Source organism: Megascapheus bottae, chromosome 25 (genome assembly GCF_031878675.1).
Source record: "Megascapheus bottae isolate mThoBot1 chromosome 25, mThoBot2.hap1, whole genome shotgun sequence".
NCBI lineage: Eukaryota > Metazoa > Chordata > Mammalia > Rodentia > Geomyidae > Megascapheus > Megascapheus bottae.
The window spans coordinates 25,700,513-25,723,197 of NC_143533.1; the positions used below are offsets into that span (position 1 = coordinate 25,700,513).

Consider the following 22,685-nt stretch of genomic DNA (forward strand, 5'->3'; position numbering starts at 1 on the left):
GAGGAGACCCATTCCCTGGGAAGACCATCTGTTCTGAAGAAGTAGTGAGGACCAAACACACTTTAGTTTTACTATTAACTTTATGCATAAAGATGAATAGGAATCCTTCTTCCTGGATGGATGAAGTAAAGACCAGAATCTAGTAGCTGAGAGCCCAGGTGTCAGGAGAGAAGTGGGACAGCCAGTCAAGTATACGCTTCAGTAGCTCGCCTCCAAGATGCCCACGACCAGCTCTTTCTTGATGGTGGACGACTACTGCTCTCCTATTTAGACACAGACCTATTACTCCATTCCTCTGAAACTGGGGTGCTTCGCGTCCACCATGTTGCAAGCAAAAACCCAAGCCATGTGGAACAGTCACAGGGATTCCCAGAGAGCCCATCAGCCCCCGTCATCCCGTTCCTTCCAGCCCGAGACCCCTCCGCTGTCTGAAGGCACTTCCTATGACTGCCATCCCAGTGGTAATGCAGCAACATGTAGGCAGAAGATATGCTACAGATTTCTAATGCCAAGATGCCAGAATCATAATCTCCACTGGCAAGTATCATTCCAGAGGCAAAAATGGTCCTTCTTGGTCCTCGCTGTGTAAGTCCTGTACAGTGCACAACATTCAGCAAGAAGTAAACTAATATTTAATGAATAATGTGAACAAGTCCTCTGAGCTAGTATGACAAAGGAAAGACTTGTGGATAACAATTTGTTATAGAAAAATTAAATCCTGACTTTGCCTAAGCATTACAAAGAGAAGGTTATGGAAAGGCAGAGAACAAATATTTACACATATGATCATGGGAGAAATCAAGCCAGGATGGCTGATAGGACCTTACATTCCACTGACAAGCTTTGAGACAAGGCAGGATGGGTTTGTTTGGGTGAAGTTTTCCAAAGTCAGAAAGGTAGAAAGTGACCTGACCTTTTCTTTTCCTGTAATCTCCTAGGAGATTATAACAGAAATAAAACAATCAGAAAGAGACCCAGATTCTATCCTCATAACCTCTGTCAGGACACAATCTTGCTGTATTAACCACAGCATGCTGGAACCCATTTTACCACATGAAACTCAAAGCAATTACAATTAATGCCATAACCATGGCTACAAACTGGGAACCAACACCAGAGAAAGCCTAAGTTTAAGAAAGCAGGTAATCATGCCCACATACAATGTAAGCATTCATGCTCGAGTCTACAAACTATGAAACCAAGGGAAGGTGCAAAGAAAATGACAGTGTCACCTGGGAAGAAAGGTGGTTTCAAGTGGATTTTTCGTGGCTTTCTACATTGTCCATTTTGAGTGTATTAGATGTCTCTAGAACTATTGTTTAGTGACTCACTCCACATTTCATTATTTCAGCAAGGAAAGGGGAGGTGTGACGAGCTCAATAGGCAGATGGTCTGGCTATGTCGATGAATAATCTGACTGTGGACCAGTTGGTGGATGCTTGGGGTGTGTGGAGTGGGTATGGAACATCAAGGGTGGAAGCCCAGAAGTCTGGTGGAACTTATGAAGGGACAGGAGCTGACACCGTAGGCTTCTGTGGTGAGAAAACTGCTGCTCATGCTCATTTTCAATGCTTCTGAGCAACTCAAATGCACATTTTCAGTGTTCACAGGAACAATGCCAGAAGCAAACTAAAATTTATGTACAAAAGCTAGCAGAGAAAGGCTCATATAGTTTTCCAACATTCAAAATGGAATATGAATAACAGAGGGTAAACAATGGGTGTACAATGCCAAAATACACTGCAACTGTGAATGAAGATGGCGGAAGGAATCCCAGTGAAAGCTGTTGATCAATTCGGGGCTGTCGGGGGAAGAAGGGAGTGCAAAGAGAGATACAGGGAATTACTCTGATCCGCAAACAATGTACGCACACCGGAAATAGTGTAAAACACTTTTACATGATGGGGAGTTGTTGGAAGGTGTGGGAATCAACAGGAGTGGGCGAGCAAGTGGAGGGGGTATTTTGTCTGCATCTGTGAACATGGAACAATAACATCTGGGCTGGGGCGGGGTGTAGAAGAGAGTGATAGAGGGTGGGCTTGGCCAGGATACACTGAGTGCTCATGGTGGGTGACTCACAAGGCAACCCCTTATACAACCAATGTATGTTAACAAAAATAGTTAAAAAAACAAAAGGCTAAGAGAAGGATTAAGAATAAAACAACCATATCCTCTAGCCTTAGCCTACAACCTTCTGAGTCTGTTTCTCAAACTTTAGAGGAACACATTCTTATTCTCCCAATTTTCTGGAAAGCAGAGACTGACAATGGTAGTTATCAAGAATTATCCAGCGTGATTACATGTGCTGACTCTCAAGGCATTTGCTGTCTTCTGTCACTTTCACTCATGACACAGGTAGGACTGGGTCCCCCAAGTCACACGTGCCTGAAGTTCAGACCTGCGGCCACTAGGTGGTAGTGTTGTGGACTTGGGGACCCATGAAATGTGATCCACAATGGCATCTGTAATAGAATTAAGCCATCTCCACTAAGAAATAACTGGAGTAACTACCGTTATACTTTAAAATATACTATTTTAATGGTGAAATATGAGATCCTATGTAATATGTCATTGCTTATCTGCTGTTCCTTACACTTCCTTATTATACTCCAATTATATTCACGATAATGTTCTAAGTTGTTACTTAGAACAAAATGGAAGCTTTGTCTCCAGAGAAACTGGTTAAGAGCTGATATACTCAGCTCCTCTGGCTGTTAAAGAGATAACCATGAATTAAGACTATCTTCTGTCATTAGTTATTGGCATCACCATTCTGGGAACCACTGGGCAAGCAAACCTGAAGATGGCTTTCTGAGCCCATCCTGAAAACGTCTGAGAAGACTTGAATGAAACCAAGCTGCAGCCCGGCTGAGCTACAGTACCAGACTGTGTTACACACTATCCCCAGTCCTGGGTTGCTACAGTTCTTTGAAAGCATGATGAACAACTAATAAGAAACAGATCTGCATTATCTGAAAGAAGAAACAAACTATGCCACGATTATCCACACACATACAAATAGTTTGCATATAAGCATTTTGCAAAATATAGGTGTCATTTTCGCATTACAAAAAAGACAAGGATGAAGCAAGTCAGAGAGAAGCCACATGATTCCAACTGCTACCAATCCAAGGAGGAAGCAGGGCTGGGCCATGCAAAATGCACAGCTCAAACCGATTCAATAAAATATTCCAGTACTTTTCACTACTGTTCTTTCCTTTAATTGCAATAAAATCATGTTGTTATTGTTGGGAAGGCAAATGGGATTTTTTCCTAGGATTCCAGGAAAGGGGTCTCCAGGGTCAGATGTTCTCTCTTTCTCTCTTTTCATCACAAAGGGTCTTGGCTCCTTGGGAACAGGAGTGATTTTCACAGTTACCAGGATGGCACGGGACCATACTGGGATTCCTCCTCTGAACAGTCAGGGATAACAAAGGCAGTCTCCGAGGGCTACTGTCACTTAGATGCAGCATTGTATGCTGGCTGTTGAGTGCTGCGCTCCCCATCTGAACAGAAAACTGTCAACAAAGAGTGTTTCCCACAGAGCGGGAGGAGACAAAGATGCTCTGTACAGATCACTGCATCTATTAATGCTTCATGGATGACATGGTAGGCTTGTGTGTGTCCTTTCAATTTAACATTCATACAGACTTAAGAAATACTATGTCCTTTCCACTTTGTGGACAAGAAAAGCAACCAGAGAAATCCACAAACTTACTCAAAGATGTGAGCACTCATGCTCAATACAACTCCAAGCACAGCATTTCCTTTTCATTCAGAATACTTCACATGCACGCGCGTGTGCGTGCGCGCGCACACACACACACACACACACACTTCATTGTGCTCGTAGTTAACAATATCTTATGCTAAATGCTGTTACCATAATAAAAACTTCTAATATATGCACAGAAAAAAGTATTGTTCAAGGAAGGACTATAATAAGACAGAAGCCTTTCTATTTAAATCATTTGAAGACTACAGGGCTCATACCTATAGTTCTGCTCCTGCAGCTGGGAGGAAGATAGTGGCTTGAGGACAGCCCAGGAAGAACGCTAGTGAGACCCTGTGTCAACAAATGAGCTTCAGTTCATGTCTCTAATTCCAGCTACGCAGGAGTCATAGGTGGGAGGCCTGCCTGGCAAAGAACAAAAGATAACTCACAGCAGCAAGGCCTAATGACTCAGCTTATGTGGCAGGCATCTGTTCGGCAAGAGCAAGGTACTGAGTTCAAATCCCCATACAGGAGAGAAAGAAGGGGAAAGGGAGGGAGGGCAAACCCAACTCACCGGCTACTTTCATACCTGACCAGAAAGGAGTGATGGCTCTTTCAGATTATATCTGCATTTGGTGCCACACACGGATAAAGAAAAAAATAAATAAATTAAACTAAGTAAGTTCACACGAATGGAAAGTGAGATGAGGCCTTTGTGCCAGTTAGGGCTCCAGCCCTCCCTGCTGAAGCCATAAATACAAATGACCAATTTAATAGCATGGAAAGACCACCTACACGAGCCATACCTGCCATCTAATCACTGCGCCGCACCTCCTTTCAATTACAGGATCCCTGCCATGTTTATGGGAGCTTTTAATGTGAGCATCAGATTTTGAAGGCCCTATCATTATGTTTGATCTCAGCCGAAAAACAAATGCCTGCTTGAGATTACTCAGAACTGCACTGTACATTGTGATCAACAGAGGAGAAGGTGTAGGAAGAAGGGCTTAGATGCCTCCAAGCTTGTGGTCCTGACAAGTGGTGTGACTTAACTTACACTGCCTTCCACCGAGGAAATGACACCAGTTCGGAATACGCTCTGCAGAGCTGTCCTACTAAGAAAGGACGTTTTGAGAAGGGAAGGAAACATGCCATCTCTGGTGGAGTGTGGCAACAGGATATGATTTACTAATAAAAAATCAAATCACTACGATTTGCTAGAAAAACGGAACCGCCGTCCTCATGGGAGTCAGCCTCAGGCACAATGCAAGTGACTTCTCAAGGGCAAAGAATGTGATTGCTTCCTACTTCTTGAGTGGGAAGGCTCCTCACAGTCAGCCAGTTTCCTTGTTAAATAGTCTGTAAAGGCTCTACTCTAGAGGTCTCTCTCCATGTGCTCCACGCTTCTGAGACTCCAGATTCTTATTGTTCTACATCCTTTCTTTGGACAATTGTACTCATTCCTTTGCCTTGAACTGCTGCTTCTAAAGTCTCATCCTGCTTCACTCTTGAGCCCAGTACCTTGACCTAAGGATCTCATACATATGTCAAAGTGAACACTCCCAGTGGAGGTCCCATGCCAGCGCCATGCAGAAGTTTTTAAAGTATTATCTGCTGTCTATAACATGGGTTCTCCGCTTTGTTCTTGCGCTCTTTCCCTGAGCCCCATGTCCTGGCCTCATGCCCCCCACCACGCCCACGTCTCTTCTGGGACAAGCAGTTCCTCTGTCCCACAATGCCCTTCCTAACCTAGGTGTGAGACTCTCCCATCTCACTGCAGGGTGACGGTGCCAGGGCTGAGAGCACTGAGCAATTGGCACACACACTGCAGACTCTCCAGACACAGAGTGGCAGCACTTAAAAATGAAAACAGAACCCAAGTTCATGAGAGCGTCATCTCAACTCAGTTCTACAGATGTCAGGAGGAGACACTAGGAGTTAGGTTTTAGCAAAGACAAGTACCTCATGCTTTCGTGTTACGGTTGCACAGTGTACTCACCAAGGGACGCATTCACTTTAATGAGTCACCCACAGCAACCACCTCGCGGCAGTCACAGCACCTAACGTTGCCAGTGGATGGTATGGAGCTGGAGGCTGTTTCTCCCACCACACGGAGGCTCAGCAACGACCAGCTCTGACTTCCTCTTCCACATAAACAGCTGCTCTCAGAGGAGGAAGCAGCAGTCTGTAGGAAGTAAGCAGCTGGGCTGCAGCTCCTCTGACTCATGGACTGAGAATTTCCCTGCTAATTCCTAACATGGTTTGTCCATACTCTGTGGGTTTACCCCACTGAACGGTCTTGGTGATGGTGTGGTATCCTGTGGCCTTACTCAATAATAGAAACAGCATGTAGAGATATCCCTAAAGATTCCTGCATCCGTTTCCTCTGGCTTTCTAGTAAAGAAAAAAAAAAACTGCCTCCAAATGCCTCATACCAATCTTCTTTCACATCTCAAGTTGAATTTGAGAAATTAAAGCAAATTAAAGATATAAACACCTCCCCGTTCACTAACTCCAAGCAGTCAACAGTCCGCAGTCTGCCCACACTGTTGAGGAAGGGACAGGCCTGGCTAAGGTTCCTAAGGAAGAACGGTGTCTCCTGCCAATCACCTCTAGTCACTAACCTAACAGGTCAAAGGATGGGCTATACAATTCACTGGATCTCAGTTCTTCCGTCTGAAAAGAGACGGGAAATGCAGTCCAGCCTTCCAAATGACAAGACTTGTGATACCATCCTCTTGTGTGTGCTAACCACAAATCCACATCGCCTGGCACCGATGCTGCTTGACAGTTAACATGGACTGAGGTCCCTCAGAGTGCCAGGGAAAGGCAAATGACCCACCCTTAACAAACATATCATAGACTGAAAGATGTAAAAGATCAAGTCAGACTTGAGAGGTGACATAGCACAACTCTACTGACCCTGGGGATGCCAATCGCCATGGAAGATGCAATCAGTGACACAGACGTGGTTGGCCAGGACGCAAGGGGCAGTGTGCTTGAGGCAGCCTGGCACGAGACTTCTTACCTTTCTGGAAGAACTCTTCTAGTTTGTCCTTGAATGGCTGGAGGTACTCCTTTGGGGACTCCTTGCACACCACCACCATCTGCTGCTCACTTGCTGCAGAGAGAAGTGTGAGTTAGACTTGCTGAAGAACAGGTTTCCTGAGCCCCTGCCCTGGGCCAGGCACTATGCACGCACCGGGGTATCAGCTGGGCAGAGTCCTTGGCAATCCCTGATTATCTAAGCTCCGAGGGGGTGGGATAATTAGCACATTCTACTCTTCTCTTTAGGAAGTGGGGAACTGCAACCCCCTCGGTTTTCTTCATGGATATCAAGAAAAATCTCTGATCTAGTACAGGCAAGGTATTCTGCCTTTTGTTCCTCTAAAATAAAGAGATGAAAAAAAATCTAGTGATGACTACTCCCAGGGAATGAAGGGACCTGGTCCTTTATTACAAAAACAGAGACTGAGAAAAGATGTGCAGACATTCCCACGCATCCAGGCTGGTCCCTCGGGGAAGAGGGTAATGTGTCATCCAGCCTGGTCTCTGACACTGGGGCAGGCTCCTCTTCACGCTGCCCACAAGCCATGCCTCACTCACAGGTTCAGAACGTTATGTGATCTGACTCAGTTCGGCTATGTGGAACTGATAACATGCCTTTCTTGGTCATCAGATTACCCCAAATGGAACGCTTCTGATTTATCCACATGAAATTCACAATACTCCAGAGTTCACCCTCCCAAAAGGCAGTCAACCCTGGCCCAGGCATCTCTCTCCAGGTTCTCGATGTTCGGAGTGTCTACAGAAAGACAATGGCAAGAAAGCCTTCCTTCTCAAAGGCCAGAGCCCAGCTGTGATCAGTGTCGTCTGTTGACCATGGCCAGAAGCATCTAAGAAACCATCATCACACTTAGAATTTTCACCTTACGGAAACCATGCCACCTGGTTCAAAAACAGAGATTCGGGAGGAACTTACATGCACCAAGGCAATGCATTTTAGAAGAATGGTGAAGTAACTTTTATGGTAACGAACTTTTCTCATGATTTCCAGTTATCTTTGAGAACATGTGCTGATATATTTAAAAGTTAAAATTTCACATAATATAAATGGTTAGTTCGTTAAATGCTTTAACTCTCAGGTACATTCAAATTCCATTAGCTGTTGTAAAACTGCTATTCATGAACACAAAACTAATACAGGTCTTGCCTGCAATTTAGAAACAGGATATGACTGCAGCCATTGGAATTCTTTCAAGGTTACTTCTCTCCAGCTAAAGCAAAGCTTAAAACTCAGCTTGTATCCCCACTTTGCCAAGTAAAGCCTCCATTTGTGTCTGCATGTGAAGGACGGAGCCCTGTAGCTCCCTCTTGGCCTGACATGCTGGTCAAGCCCAGGGAATGTCCACCGCTTTATGGGGCCCTGTCACGGAGGATATGAGGTTTATGCTTGGATCTAGATCTGCCTACCATCAAATGGGCTTCATTTTCATTTGCAAAATGAGAACCTCCACCCCAAGAACCACAGAATTCAGTGAGAGAATGCAAAGCGGTTTGCAGGGTGCTTGGCACTTGCAAGCTGGCTTCCAAAGGCTGTCATGATTTAGGAAAACATTGAGGCTGGGGGATGACTGCTGCTGGCTCTGCTAGGCACTCTATTTTTGGAAGTCTTCCAGTGCAAATCTCCTATGCAGAATATGACTTTCATTTCCTTACTGGAATTCTCACCCACTGGGAGCATTCACTGTGGGAAGCAGGCAAACTCCCAGGGGAAGGAGAAAGTGACGTGTGAAACAGTTTCCCCAGGCCTCTGCACTTCAGGGCTGCGGAGTAAGAAACTGAAACCAGCACAAATGAGCTTGGAGGTCCAGTCTGCACCCGCAGCCAGGACTCCCACGCTGCTCGGCCGGCTGTTAGAATGAAACTCCAAGGATCAAAGGAGACAGCCGCTCTCTGACTGTCCCTGGTCCTGGTGGCCTCACCCTCGCTAATTTATTAACTTGGCTTATCTGAGACGCCCCATAGCAGACAAATAGGAGACCTAAGACTAATTAATGATGACACTGGAGACTGGCAGTGCAAAAAGGAGAGAGGTCAGGGACAAATCTGCGAATGCCATCCATTGTCCAACCAGAAGACTCCTTGCAATGCTGGGAGACCACCAAGGCTGCCCCTGACGCAGCTGGCCTGGACTCCCAGTGCCGAAAGCCAAAACCTTTCCAGCTTTGTGTTCAGTTATATTCTGAGCATTAAAGATACCAGTTTCTAGAGTAGCTACTAATAGTCATCATTATGAGAGATAAAATAATAAAAACAATGCTTAATCGAGAAAATCATCACTTACGGATCAAGCACCTGTGAATCCTTTCAGTATAAAGATATGGTCTTCAGAACATTAAGATTTCAGAATCAAGTTACGGTCATGTGAGTGGTTACTATCGTTTATTTAACCTCTAAGAATACAAGCAATGCTAAAAGCAAGAATGTGTTAGAAGGATGCAGCAGCAAGAACCATATATAGTTACTCGAAACAGAATTCATGTTTAATCACCTTAACAGATCAAACACACATGGGAAATGATTAAGAAAAGACAGAGCATGTTAGGTAAGACTGGGTTAAGTCTCAATACTTTTATGAGGCTGTGAACTGAACCTTCAGATATCTTTGAATCTAGGCTACCTGCTTTCCTCATCTGGAATTCTCACTTTTCTTTGCTTCTAATTAGAGATTCCTAGGCCACCATCCTGTGGCTCTGAGCCAGTTCTGAAATTTACTCCTTATGCTGTGCCAAGCATTAGGCTCCCGGACTCCCCAGAAAGGACGGCAGCCCAAATACCCAACTATTTGCCTGCTGCATTTGTATACTGCACCAGGGTGAGAGACCCAAAGGGATGATGGGTTGTACAGGGCCTAGACTGCTTGTTTAAGGATCTGTATAAAGGAACTCATTGAATTGTCACATCAACTTGACAAATGTCTAGTTCAGTGTTTTCAGCATGGCATGAACTGAACCAGGTGGTGAAAATAAGTCAGTGACGAAGACTAGAAGAAGACCCCTGGACCTGGGACACTAGAGGCAACGGGTCAAGACCCCACCTTCCCCTGCTCCTGCTCCGAGTGGGTTATGAATGCAGTAATCCCCAGTTCTAAACTGTGTGCCAACATAGGAACAACTTCTCCACTTCTTTCCCTTGGCATACATCGTATGATTCTACTTGAGATGTGAAAAGTTCAGGACTCATGGCGAGGATAGAAATATACACAATGGAGTCCCTGACAAAACTGGTTCTCAAGGCACAGAAATAGAATTGCCAGGGAAAGAATGCAGCCAGAGCAGCAAAGGGGTGCAGGATAAAGCCTGGGGTGCACTAGCTTCTATGAGGAAGAAGCTGCTGAGAGAAAGGAGGAACAGAGGTATAGGACCTGAGATGTGGGGGCCGGAATGGAAGGAGGAAGTCAAGCTGGAGGGGGTGAGAAAAATGCACAAAGACCTTACTGCCATGTGCTTAAGAAGTTATAGATTGCAGGCATGGCTGAAGTGGTAGAGCACTTGTCTAGGAAGCATTGGTCTTGTGTTTTATCCCCAATCCCAACCCTCCCCAAAAAGGGAAGCTAGACGGGCACTAGTGTTCATGCCTGTGAACATAGCTACATAGGAGGCCTCGATGGGGAGAGGATCATGGCTCTATGCCAGCTTGGGTTGAAATGTCTATGAGTCTCCATCTCAGTGAGAGAAACAGGGCATGGTAGGGTGTGCCTGCCATCCCAGCTATGATTAAAGCCTGCAACAGGTATACTGAGGTCCCCAAGCATATGGCTAGGAAAGTGAGAGTGTATCTCAAAAGTAACCAGGGCATAATTAAAATTAAGCTGAAGGTTTGTATGTTATCGATATATATCAATCTATATAACATTATCTCTCATATATTTTTATTGTAATTAATAGAAGGATTACATGATATTTGTCAGATAGAAGGTGCATTAATTCACATACATTGATACCCCTTCACATTATCTCTTTAGAGTATGTATCCCATCATATACTTTTATGTCGGTGCCAGTAATTGTATATAGAGAATCCCTTCTTGAATATCTGTAAAACATGGCATTTGAAATATGATGTAAAAATCAGTGTTAATAAAATCTTTTAATAAAAAAGTAACCAGTGCAAAAAAAGAGAAAAAGTTGGAGGTGCGTTAGTGGCACAAGGTCTGCCTAGCAAGTATAAAGCCCTGAGTTCAAACACTAGAACCACAAAAGCAGCAGCAACAAAGGTGTAGCAAGAGAAGCAAAATGGGGATGTAGCTGCAGTCATGCCTAAAAGCTAGCTTCAGTTCCCAAGTCAAGGACAAAAGACTTAAAAAGCAAGGGATGCTGGGGCTGGGAGTTTGGCCGAGTGGTACAGTGCTTGCCTAGCATGCACGAAGACCTGGGTTTGATTCTGGGGTACCACCTACATAGAAAGAAGCCAGAAGTGGTGCTGAGGCTCAAGTGGTAGAGCTCTAGCCTTGAGAAAGTCCAAGGACAGTGCTCAGGCCCTGAGCTCAAGCCCAGGACTGGCAAAAAAAAAAAAAAAAAAAAAAAAAAAAAGCAAGGGATGCTTTCCTTGGTGAAAAAATCTTCTTTCAGTCCCTCAAAGCCGATGGAACTTCCATGTCACTAAGTCGATCTACACAAGATAATCCCAAGGGCTCTTTTGATTAAGAACAGAAGAGCCCAGCCCTCCAGAGAGAAGGAGCCTCCTTCCCCCAGGAATGCTGTGTAAAAACAAACCCCCAGGAAGCCTGGACCAGGGTAACCCATGACTCTGACTCATTCCTCTGAAGGGGGCCGCCCAGATCAAGGGTACCTTAATGCTCCATGAAAAACTTCAGTAGAAGTGACAGGGCTAAGTGAGGACATGCCAGTACGCTTAGGACTTTTGGAAATGCTCGCAGAGTGGGGCCCTGGGATCCAGCCTTCGCACGATACCGTCTAGAGCCCTGCTCAGAGGACCCTCCTACCAATCCTCTGCTGACTCAGAGTTTCCACTGACATGACTGCGGTTATGGGTGCAGCCTTGGTCTGTGAGACATTAACATGAAAAATATTCATTAATCACCTACCCATGACTAGGCCTAAATATAGATGGATTGGGAATGACTTGATTTGGCGGTCAGGCCATCTATTCAAAACTATTCCTTGCATTGGTCCCCATGAGAAGTGCCACCTTCCAAAGCCTTCCTTTGGACAAAAGACAGTAACTCTAAAAGATCTTATGAGAAATGTATACACATATATATATGTCTTGAAAAAGAAAACGTGAAAAAATAATGCATTAATAGTTTTGCATCAATTTATTTCTAAGTCTGCTTTAGGAAGCCTTGTGTTGTAATGGAAGAAAAGGCATACTCAGCAATCTTCAGGGCTGAGGTTTGTTCATGAAAGCAGCCTGCCTTCTAGAAAGGCCCTCACTGATGGTATTTAAGTATACATTACGGTGTTGACCCCAACAGAGCTTCAAACATTCAGATTCTTGAAATAAGCATTTCCATAGTTGAAAGCACGTGGCTTTTGGATGCTTGGACTTGCCGACCAGCATCAAGCCATTTGTGAAAATCAGATGCATGCTGGGTCAGAGGCTCTTTGGGACAGCTAGGGCATACCACATCCAGGGATGGACATAAAGATAGGGAGAGCCAGTGGGCGAAGACTGCAAGGGAGCCAGCCGAGGCCAGGGAAGAACAGCTCTGAAGGGTACGGTGCTAACTCATGGGACCCACACTCAAGGTGGAACAACGCACCTCCCTCACGGCTCAACTCAGGGAATGGCTTCTCTAGAGGGACTCTTGGAGTCAGCGCCTCCTCCAGTTAAAAGCTTATCTGAGGTAGTTTATTGGGAGTTAAATGATAGAATCTCTCTCTTTGTATCTCTGTGTCTCTGTCTGTCTCTCATGCCGCCCCCCCCCCCTTCTATGATGCAAGGGAAAGAGTAAGCGCACCGGGCACTGATCTGAGTCCTATTTGCCTTCCTGCAGGACAACAGCCTGCGACAAAGAAGCCAATGATTAAGACACACATTACCGAAAGGCGACCTGCCCCCTCACAGCTCAGCCTGGACAGCTGCAAGCCTTCCACACACACTGACCTCTCAGCCTGGAGCCCTATTTCAGGACTCCTAGTTAAGTCACACTCATTGTCATTTTTTTACTCTGGAAAGAACTTACACCTAAATAGGCCACAAGAAAATAAAGGATAGAAAGACAGGAAGGAAAAAGAAAAAAAGAAAAGCATGGAAAGTTACTTTAAAATACACAACCTAAACTGGTAGATGGATTCTGGTATCCAGGGCTGGCTCCGGGAATTGTTGGCAACACACAAAGCTGGCAACCACTGCTAATCAGTTTGCCACTGTCTTCAGATTTAATGCAATATTTGGCTCAGACTTTTTTTGTGTGAAAAATCCCCTATTCCAGTTAAAATATTTACACAGGCCTATGTGTCTTACTTCATGACTGTTAAGCAATCGTCTTTAAAACTCCATAGACACTTGTAAATCTGTCGGGAGAATTGTGGCTTATAAACAAGGTTTCATATAAAGAGGGCTGCACTTTCCGTGTGCAGGGAATCAGGATTCCTTAAGGGTGTGTTTGAAAATCATACTGAGGATCAAAAATAGTTCAGAGTGTGGCAAAGTGTCCAATGGTCTCGCTTGTATTAACGGAACGCCTGTAGACACCCACCTCAGCTATTTAAAGCCATGCTCTCCTGTAAACCTGTCACTGATCCTATCCCACTCTTGAGTTATAGCACAGGGAGTTGTTGCTGGTCCAGCAGCCCCTGGCAGCCTGCATCCCAGGGCCTGTCTGCCGAGAGAAGATGAGTCGGAGACATCTCCAGTGGCAGCCTGGGCTCACTGTGTTGAGAAGGATGAGCAAAGGGGAAGATGGTGGGAAGAACAGTTGCTGAAATGAGGACAGATAGTATCCTCTAAAGGAGGTGAGGAATAACAAACTCTACACACCTATGAAATGCCAGTATTGTCAGCCCTTTTGCTAATGAGCCTTCAAAATTCAAAAGCAAGAGAGGAGGCCATTGCAGCTGTCTCCTTCTGGCCTGGTCTTCAAGATGAGTCAGGTATTTGTGATATGACAGGGCAAAACTTCTCCATTACTTCTCGTTAGCAGATTAGTGAGTTGTTTTTTTTTCTACCCCGTCTGATTAGGGATCAGGTCACTGGTTATGATTCAGAGTACTATGATGGCTTTAGAGATAGAAGATAAGTCATGAACTGTTCACATCAGACTTAGCCCCAGCTTAAACCATTCCACACTGGGTTGGGAGACAGGACTAGAGGGAGCAAAGTCTTGGGGTGAAAAATACAGTTAGGCATTTGTGAGTCCTAAAGTAGATAGTGCCTGGCTTCCAAAGCAGCAAACACTTGTGGATTCTCTTGGTGGGACAGAAATCTGGAAAGGCTTTACCCACGCCGTGGGGGCTGTGTGAAGCAGCCAAAGGGCTTGACCACACCTTTCCATCACTAGCAGATTGGCAAGTTTCACCAGAATTCTTAAGGACAGTCTGATTCCCCATTGCTAGAAGAAGGGAAATCAGAAATCTAAGAAGGAATAAATTTCTCCCCTACAAAAGAGAGTAATGCTTGCTCTTAAAATGTGTTCATAAATAACTTGATATTTCAGTGAGTTTGTTTAAAATTAGCAGTTAACTCAGTACTTAGAACAAATATTTGCTGAGAAAATAGACTGAGAGAAAAGGTCAAACAAGGCCCTCCTCTTATTCATTTTTTTTAATACTCAGAGATTTGATGATGTTTTTAATGACCATCAAAATGGTCCAGAAAAACAATTTAAGAACACAAAGGACCAGGGTCAGAATTACCCCTTACAGATTTTCCTTGAGCATTTCCTCTTTCTTTAGGAAAGAAAAAGTTACTATTTCTGTGACGTTTATATGTCCACTCTGGTGTGGATGTATTTCCATTTTTCTGTGTGAAAAATTTCAAGACGATTCTAATCTCTCTGTATGGCTAAAAATAACTGTTCTCAAAGAGTTCGAGGTATCTTGGACCTCAGCTGGCTTCCTGCATGTCACCTCATTCTTACAAGCTGAGGTTTTCCCATGAGTTCACTGCCACTGCCCCACTTTCAGGTAAGGGTGAGGAAAGAGGCTGAGACAGAATCTAGCTCCAGAAAGGTCCTCCCCTGACATTGTGCCATCCTGCCTCCTACCTTTACTGTCTCTGGAAAGTCCATGTAGACACTCACCAAGCACTGGTAGCACATGCCTGTAATCCCAGTACTTGGGGAGGTTTGTGGCCACTCTGTACAGCATAGTAAGAACTTGTCTCAAATACAGAATGTTCACAGGGATGCTTATGAGCTGTAAGAAACTAAGCCAAGGTAACCTAACCACCACATGCCACCACGTAAGTTCCTCCTTGTTTTAAATCGGGGAAGCAGAGGTCATTAGAAGACACTCCATTATAGAGCGGTAGATGGAGACATGAAGCAGAAATACCAGTGCCCAAGTAAGTTTCCAATCTTTCAGTGGGCGCCTAGAAAGAAGACAGAAGCCATTACTGTCCAACCAAGAACCATGCTGAGGTGAAGTTTCATTAGCTGAAACTTCAGTCTCATTTCCTGGACTTAAAGAGGCCTTCTTCCATACCCCATTCTGTCTCTGAGTCTGACTTTCTCATCTACTTATCTCAGAGGATGATACTTCATCCAGAGGTCACTGTTACACTTATGTTTTTCTCTGCTTAAGTGTGAAGTCTTACAAGCACTGTATTAGTGGACTTGCCAAATTAATGGGTACTGTCCCATTCTTTCTTCCTGGTTCCTATGACATGTTAAAAGCCTGCAGCTCATCTTGGGCCGGGAGTGTGGCCTAGTGGTAGAGTGCTTGCCTAGCATGCATGAAGACCTGGGTTCGATTCCTTAGTACCACATATACTAGAAAAGGGCGAGAATGGTGCTATGGCTCAAGTGGTAGAGCTCTATCCTTGAGAAAGCCCAAGAACAGTGCTCAAGGCCCTGAGTTCAAGGCCCAAGACAGGCCAAAAAAAAAAAAGCTTTCAGCTCCTAGGTGGTTCTTTGGATTCTTCCAGCAATTCTTCTGATCATTGGATAGAATCTTCATAACCTGCTTTTACTATTTGTTCTTCTTACTGAACTTATATAACTTAATTACTTGATAGTAAAATGTTGATATAGGAAAGTGAAAAGTACTACTCCTATCATTCTAAGTGCTGGATCCTGGGACAGAAAGAGAATGTGAACGGTGAAACAGGTATGTCTACATAAAGACTGGAGTGTGGGCCTGAGAGTACAACTCAAGTATTTGAGCACTGACCTAGCAGTAACAAGGCCTGAGTTCAAACCCTAATACTGCCTGCCTCTCTCTCACCAAAAAAGACAGAGTAGTTGACAGAGAGAATCAATGCCTTTTCTCAATTCTGGCAAATGTATATGGCAATGTAAAATGACAATAATGGGGAAAACTGAGTGAGGACTACAGTAGTATTTTCTGGATCAATGCAACTTTTCGGTAAATTTACAACTATTTCAAAGTGAAAATGCACAGGGGTTGGCGGGACTCCATGAAAAGACTGAGAAAGACAGCCTGGAAAACACCATCAAGAACCATCACTTCCCAAATACCTATGAAAGTCTTCAACGGGGTTTTGGTAATTGTTCTTCCTTTTTTCTCCTTCTCTTCTTTCTTTGGTTTATTCCTTGGATTGCTGTATATGATTTCTGTACCTTTTATATGTAAGTTTATCTGATTTGGGGAAGGGGAAGCACAGAAATGGTGGGACAGAGGATGAACTAATTCAACTGAGAAACCCACTAGATACTATGTTGGAAATGAATCTGGGAGGAGAAAGTGGTAGAGAATGAAGGCGTGGAGACATTGCTCAAAAGGAAACATACTCATTTCCTGACTTGTGTGACTACAATCCCTCCTACATTACCTTTACAATATTTTTTTAAATAATTGAGAACAATTACAAAAATGCCATTGAGAACAATCATAAATATTTAGGAAGTACTAATGTGCCAACTATCATCACGTTTAACAATATAAAAAACTCAAGCAAAGTCCTTATCTTCTCACCAAAAGACTGAAGTGCTATATATGTAAAGGGACTCAAATGAACAGGTTGCGGGATTCAAGGATCATTTTCTATGATTCCTGATTTAAATCATCGTTTCTCATTAAGTATTGTGCTGAATGCAAAGATTGCTACAGAGATTATTTCTCAGTGGTATCAAAGAATATTTGAGCCACGGATGAGCTCAAGAACAGATACCTATCTGTGTACTCTGTCCTGTGAGTACTCAGATTTCCCGGGAGGTTAGTTGTTCTGATTACTAAGTCTGTGGAGGAGTGGTGACAAGAAAGAGGGCTGGAGCGGCATATATGATATAGTATATTACATGAAGGCGTGTGGTTTAACACACCTCAACATAAATATCCAAGAGACAGGGATGAAGACCCTCATTTTCGTATGTGGACGCAGGAGCCCTGCGGAATGACATAGGCGGCCTAGGGTTATGTTATACAGCTCGTGAAACAAGATTTAAATTCTGAACTTCTGACTTCCAAGGTAGTAGCATTTAGTTCAAGATTCTATGTTGTTTATTAACAACTAAAACAAACACAATAAATCCTGTTAGCCAAGCTGGCTTATAAATTATGGGTGAGAACAGAGGGCAAATTTAGGGGGAAACCCGGCCAGCGTAAGTCATCCTCCCACCTAGAGATGTCACAGCCGTGGCTTCAAAGGGAAACACAAACTTCGTCCATTAATTAAGCGGATGAATCAAATTTCAGTTTCCGCATTCTCTCTCCTCTCTGTACAATTTGTCTCTGAAGGCATCCGTTTGGGAATGTGTGACCTTTACCCACCATAGGGCACTCTGCTGAACGCTTTGCGTCAGAAGTCGCCGTGCTGTGCTGTTCAACAGTTCACACTTGCTGCCCTTCTGAAATACTTATCCCGGTTTCCCAAGTCTGTTTGGTTGAAACCATTTTACAAAATAAATCATATCAAAGTTTGAAAAATTATTTCTAAAACTTTGCTTGCAAGACTAAATATTTTTAGCACCATGGCAACGTAGTCTGGACTCTGGCTAATGTATCCAATCTCATAACAGAGTTCAGACTTAGTAAACTACTGCCATGGACAAATGGACTGAGAAGGAGGAACCAAGCTAGTAAATTAGGTATGGTCAATAATCATTCAAGTTGTATCTTCTGGAGTTTCCTAAAGGTGATAAACGAGCCAGAGTTGTCCTAATGGATCAATTCAGCCTTGCCCTTCTAGAACATACCATCTGACCAAGCTTCAGACTGCAAGGCTTAGGAGTGACTTTAAATACCAGCTTCAGTACCAGAAGCATTTCCTCACACTCCACCTAGGCTGAGCCTTCTAATATTCTTTGATGTGGCCAGAACAGAGTTGGATGGTTCCACTTCCCCACGAGCCTCTCAGAGGCTCAACGATTTGTTTGAGGTAGCCTTGCTTATCATGCAGTTAGTAAGTGGCAGAACTCAACCTTAAACCTGAGTATCTTAACTCCTTGCCCAGAACAACTATCAGTACATCAGCCTGTGCCATTTGAACTTCAGCAAACTATCTCTGGAACGACTTGTTACGTGTTTACCCTTTTTGCCTGTATTTTATCAGACTTACATGTACACCTGGTTTAAGGAATGAACACACTCTGTATACCCACGGACAGAAGTTTACTGTCTCCACTCCCTCAGTTCTTTCTCCCACAGGCAATCGCTTTGGCAAATTTAACGTTGCTATCTTGCAATTTCATTGTGTGTCTTTATCAAGCTTCTATTTGATTTTTCTCTTTATGTACTATAAATAGCTAGCTTTCTTCTATTTCCAATAATCCACCCACCTGTACTCAGAATGGATTAAATTTTCATTTTCTTCATGTTTAATTCTCTAATTGCATCAATCTCTTGCTAGTCTCTTGAGATCCAGGTGTATCAGATGTGGAAACAGAACATTCCTCAACGCCCTTCTCTGTGGTTCCTTTTTATCTAATCTAATTGAAAATCCTTTCTTTCCACGCCTTCCTGTCCTTCTGGAGACTTGTTCTTGTCTTCCTGCCTCATGGCCCCGTGTCTTCCTCAGAAGCACCTTGATGATGAACATATGGGAGATTAGTCTTTGAGAATTTACATTTCAAAATGGTTTTAATCCGCCCCCAAATCTGACTGATAACATGGTGGATTCGGGGTCTGAACTAGGGCCAACACTCCTCTCTGAATTCAAATCCTTTTACAGCGAGCAGCGATGCTGCTGGAAAGTCTGAAGTCACTCTGCTTCTTGTGTCATCTGTCCTTAGGTCTTCTTACAGAAGTAGGCAAGGTTTTTTTTCTTCCTTAGAAGTCTGAAATGTTCTAAGAATAGTATGACTCTGCTTCATTCCCTCATGCCAAGATCCATTTGGGCCTTTTAAAATCAGGAACTCCTATCAGTCATTTGGGTAGATTCTCTTGAATGTCTTTATTCCTTTTATGTATGAATCTTGCAACTGTGTACTTAGGTATGGATGCAGAGTTCTGTGGTATGTATGGATCTTAAAGTAAGATATGGATTATTTTCCATTCTTCTCTCCTTTCTCTTCTTTCTTGTTTAGCAAACTCATGTAGCACTTGTCCATTTGTTTTTCCTGCTTTAGAAATTCTGTGGTTCTCTCTCATTGTGCTGTTGAGTTTTAAAGACCTCTTTACTTTGAGAACTCTAGGAATTCTCAAAATGAATTGAAATCTTACTTGAATGTTCAATCAGCCATCTTCCTCTAAAGAACCATTTTTTTTCTGAGTCATATTGTTCAGGGGCCATGTTCAAATAAGCATATAAACAAAATAATCATGAAAAGATGTTTCTGTTCTCTATCTTCTTTCTCCCTCCCTCTCATGTTTTCATGAGGACAAAGTCACCTGCTTATACCAGGTGGCAGCAGTTACTGATACTACAGAGCTATGGCTCCTCTGTAGGAGGAGGGAAAAGCCTCTAGTTTTCCTCTACTTGACCATGTCAGGAGACCACGTGTCTTAAATTCTGTTCCAGTTTCTATGGCACAGACTGGCACGGTGTGCCAATGTCCATCCTTACATCAAAGTGTGGACATTTAGACACAGTGATTTCTGCTGAAGAGCCTCCAAGGCCAAGGATGAGGGTGAGGCCAAGCCCTCCCTGGAGCAGTGGACAGAGGAACAGGGGAATGGGTCCTTTGGCTCTCAGAAGGACACAGATTCAGACATTTACTCATGGATCACCCACACCAATTAGCTGCATCCCTCCCCAAGACTCGAGCTCTCTCTTCATCAACTACGGGACAAAGAGGAGGAAAGGACAACATGCAATGCCCCAAATCAAGACAAGACCAAAGCTAGGGTGGTCAAGACCAAATTGCTGTGCAGTCCTGCTTCTGCCTTGGTTTCTGGAGACACCAGCTTTCTTGCAGATGGCTTCCTTTCTGAGGCTTGGGCTGACTCTTCCAACCAGTACTCCCTGGCCTCTAATTCAGCAGCTGTCAAGCTACATTTCACCTCTCCAGACACCGAACTTGTTCACTAAGTTAGATGAGTTCCCTGCAAAGGAGATGAATATCTCTACCTTTCAAAGAAGACAACAGCTAGTTTACTGTTTACTGAGGGGTTTTAAACAAGAAAGGTTTTCCAATGTGGAAGTCATTTATAGCTGATTCAATGAATGAACGCCAAAAACAATACATTAGTAACTTTTCTAAAACTATGCCTAATTCTTAATCTCAATAATCTGGCTAGCTATAATTGAGAGCTGACTGTTGTGTTTCTAAACCAAGTTTTAATCGTAAACCCTAGCCAGAACAGTGCAGTTAAGAAAGAACAGACAGTAATGTAGAGCAAATGCCAGCTATTCACCTCAGCTGCTATTCAGGTCATCGGTCCTGTCATTTTGCTAACAACTTATAAAACCAACAGTAGGATCAACATCCACTTTTGTAAGCTATGCTTCACAGAATGTATAGTCTGTTAAATAATCCTAAATTTCCATGACAGGAAAATAAGACAAAGCTAGTAAACTGGCTGTTGTCTTCTTCAAGTTGAGGAGCGCTGTTTTGAAAGGGCTAACCTTTGTATTTATTAACTAAAATACTGCCCAGGCTTCTTCCTATGCTCTCATACACAGTGACTCCTCATGGCGTGATCTGAGTACAGAGCATTTCCAGGTTTACTTGCCCACAGGCATGTGTGTGGCTTACCAATCTTCACTGCACGCAATACTGGCGAGTGCCACTACCAGAGAACCCTCGTCCGCTTCTCAGGGGGGGCTGAGTGTGTGCGCACTGATGTGCACATTGGGGATGGGTTGGTGTCAATTCGCACAGTCAGACTGTTACACAGGATGCTAGTTTCCTATTACTACTACAACAAATTAATGGGATATAAGTGGCTTAAAACAACACAAATGTATCTCATAGGTCTGTTTGCTAGAAGTCTAACACAAGGTTCACTGGGTTAAGGGCTAGGTGTTGACAGGGCTATGTTCCTTCCTGAGCGCCTTGCATGCAGGATATGATCTTGCCTGTTCTAGTGGTACCAGCTTCCACTACTCCCCGCTCACTTCCGACTTCCTCCACCTTCAAAAGCCAGCAACATCACATCCCCTTAATCATTCTTCTGATCACCTAGGGAAAGCTGAAGGGATTTTAAAGATTCATGTGATTACATCAGTTTTCCATGTCAACAACAACATCGTTTCTCTTTTCTTTGTAAGGCTACATTAAACCATACACTATAGAGTCCTGGGTTTGTGCATCTTTGGAGGCCGTGACTCTCCTCCCCGTGCCCACCCCCCCCACATATATGAGTTGGAGAGACCATCTTAAGAGTTCTGGCTAGCAAACAAGGTCAAGGTGTGAGAAAGAAACTACTGCTGCTGTTTGTAAGTTCTCAATTACTCCTTATGACAGCTCAGGGAAACATATGTGATTAAGGGATACAGAGAGACTAAAGTATGAAGTGAGTACATAAGCATCCAGCACTCAGTTCTGCTCTTCACAAGGTGGAGAAGGAAGCAAGGCACTTGGGGAGTTACATGTACTTCGATCACAACCTGCTTGGCCCCTCTACCACAGGGGCCGACTGCATTGTGTACTGTCTAAGAAGGGCTGCAGCTTCTGCCAACAAGGAACCATGCATTCACTATTTCTATGAAATAGTACAGGTTCCATATTGTCCCATCCTGAAGTTAAAATAAATGAATATTTTATTGATTATTTTGATGTTGAGGACTGAATACAGGGCCTTACATCTGCTAAGCATGAACTACTACTGAGATGTACCTCTAGTCCCAGAAAATATATTTTATGGTTATACTATTTATTGAGATCATTATTTGCCCAAACCAGTGAAAAGCACAAGAGACTCCAAAGCCTGAGTTCCGAATCCACAAAACTTTGTGTCTCTTTGTGCCAATACTTGTCTGCCCTGTATAACCCCAGCCCATCCTCAACTCCAAGTAGGTCTGTGCCTGTATCTGTATCTGATACGAGGGTGGACATATGCATCTCTGGGAGTATGCACCCACACAGGTGTTCCCACACTGCTACCTCACTTATCTGTCACTCACAGAGCTTTATGCGGTGAACACAGCTTTCTGTTTTGATCTCTGATGCAACTGAAGGCTTCTAGGCCACAGGAAAATACGGCACAGTGCTGAGTATGTTCCCTAGTGATATCTAGTTCAAAACGTGGCAAACTCTTCACCTGAGAAACACTGGCATCTTTCTGAAAGGTCCTTACTCATAACCCTTGACTCCTGTTGGTAGCATTTGCACGACAGTCAACTCTAGGCTATCGTCACATTGCACTGTAAAGGTGTGGTTAACAATACTCAGAATATTTTCTTCTAAAGGGTCGAGCCTGTCTAGAAAGCTGGGGCCTGAT

The 22,685-nt window shown here is 43.8% G+C and overlaps 1 protein-coding gene across 1 annotated transcript in view; it reads right to left on the reverse strand.

The window, feature by feature from the left end:
- Nucleotides 1–22,685, reverse strand: part of Fmn1 (formin 1) — a 138,616-nt gene that overhangs the window by 36,762 nt on the left and 79,169 nt on the right. The window contains exon 14 of the mRNA XM_090357796.1: nucleotides 6,744–6,836. Within this exon, the coding sequence (XP_090213922.1) occupies nucleotides 6,744–6,836 (93 nt within the window). The remainder of the gene's footprint in view (nucleotides 1–6,743; nucleotides 6,837–22,685) is intronic.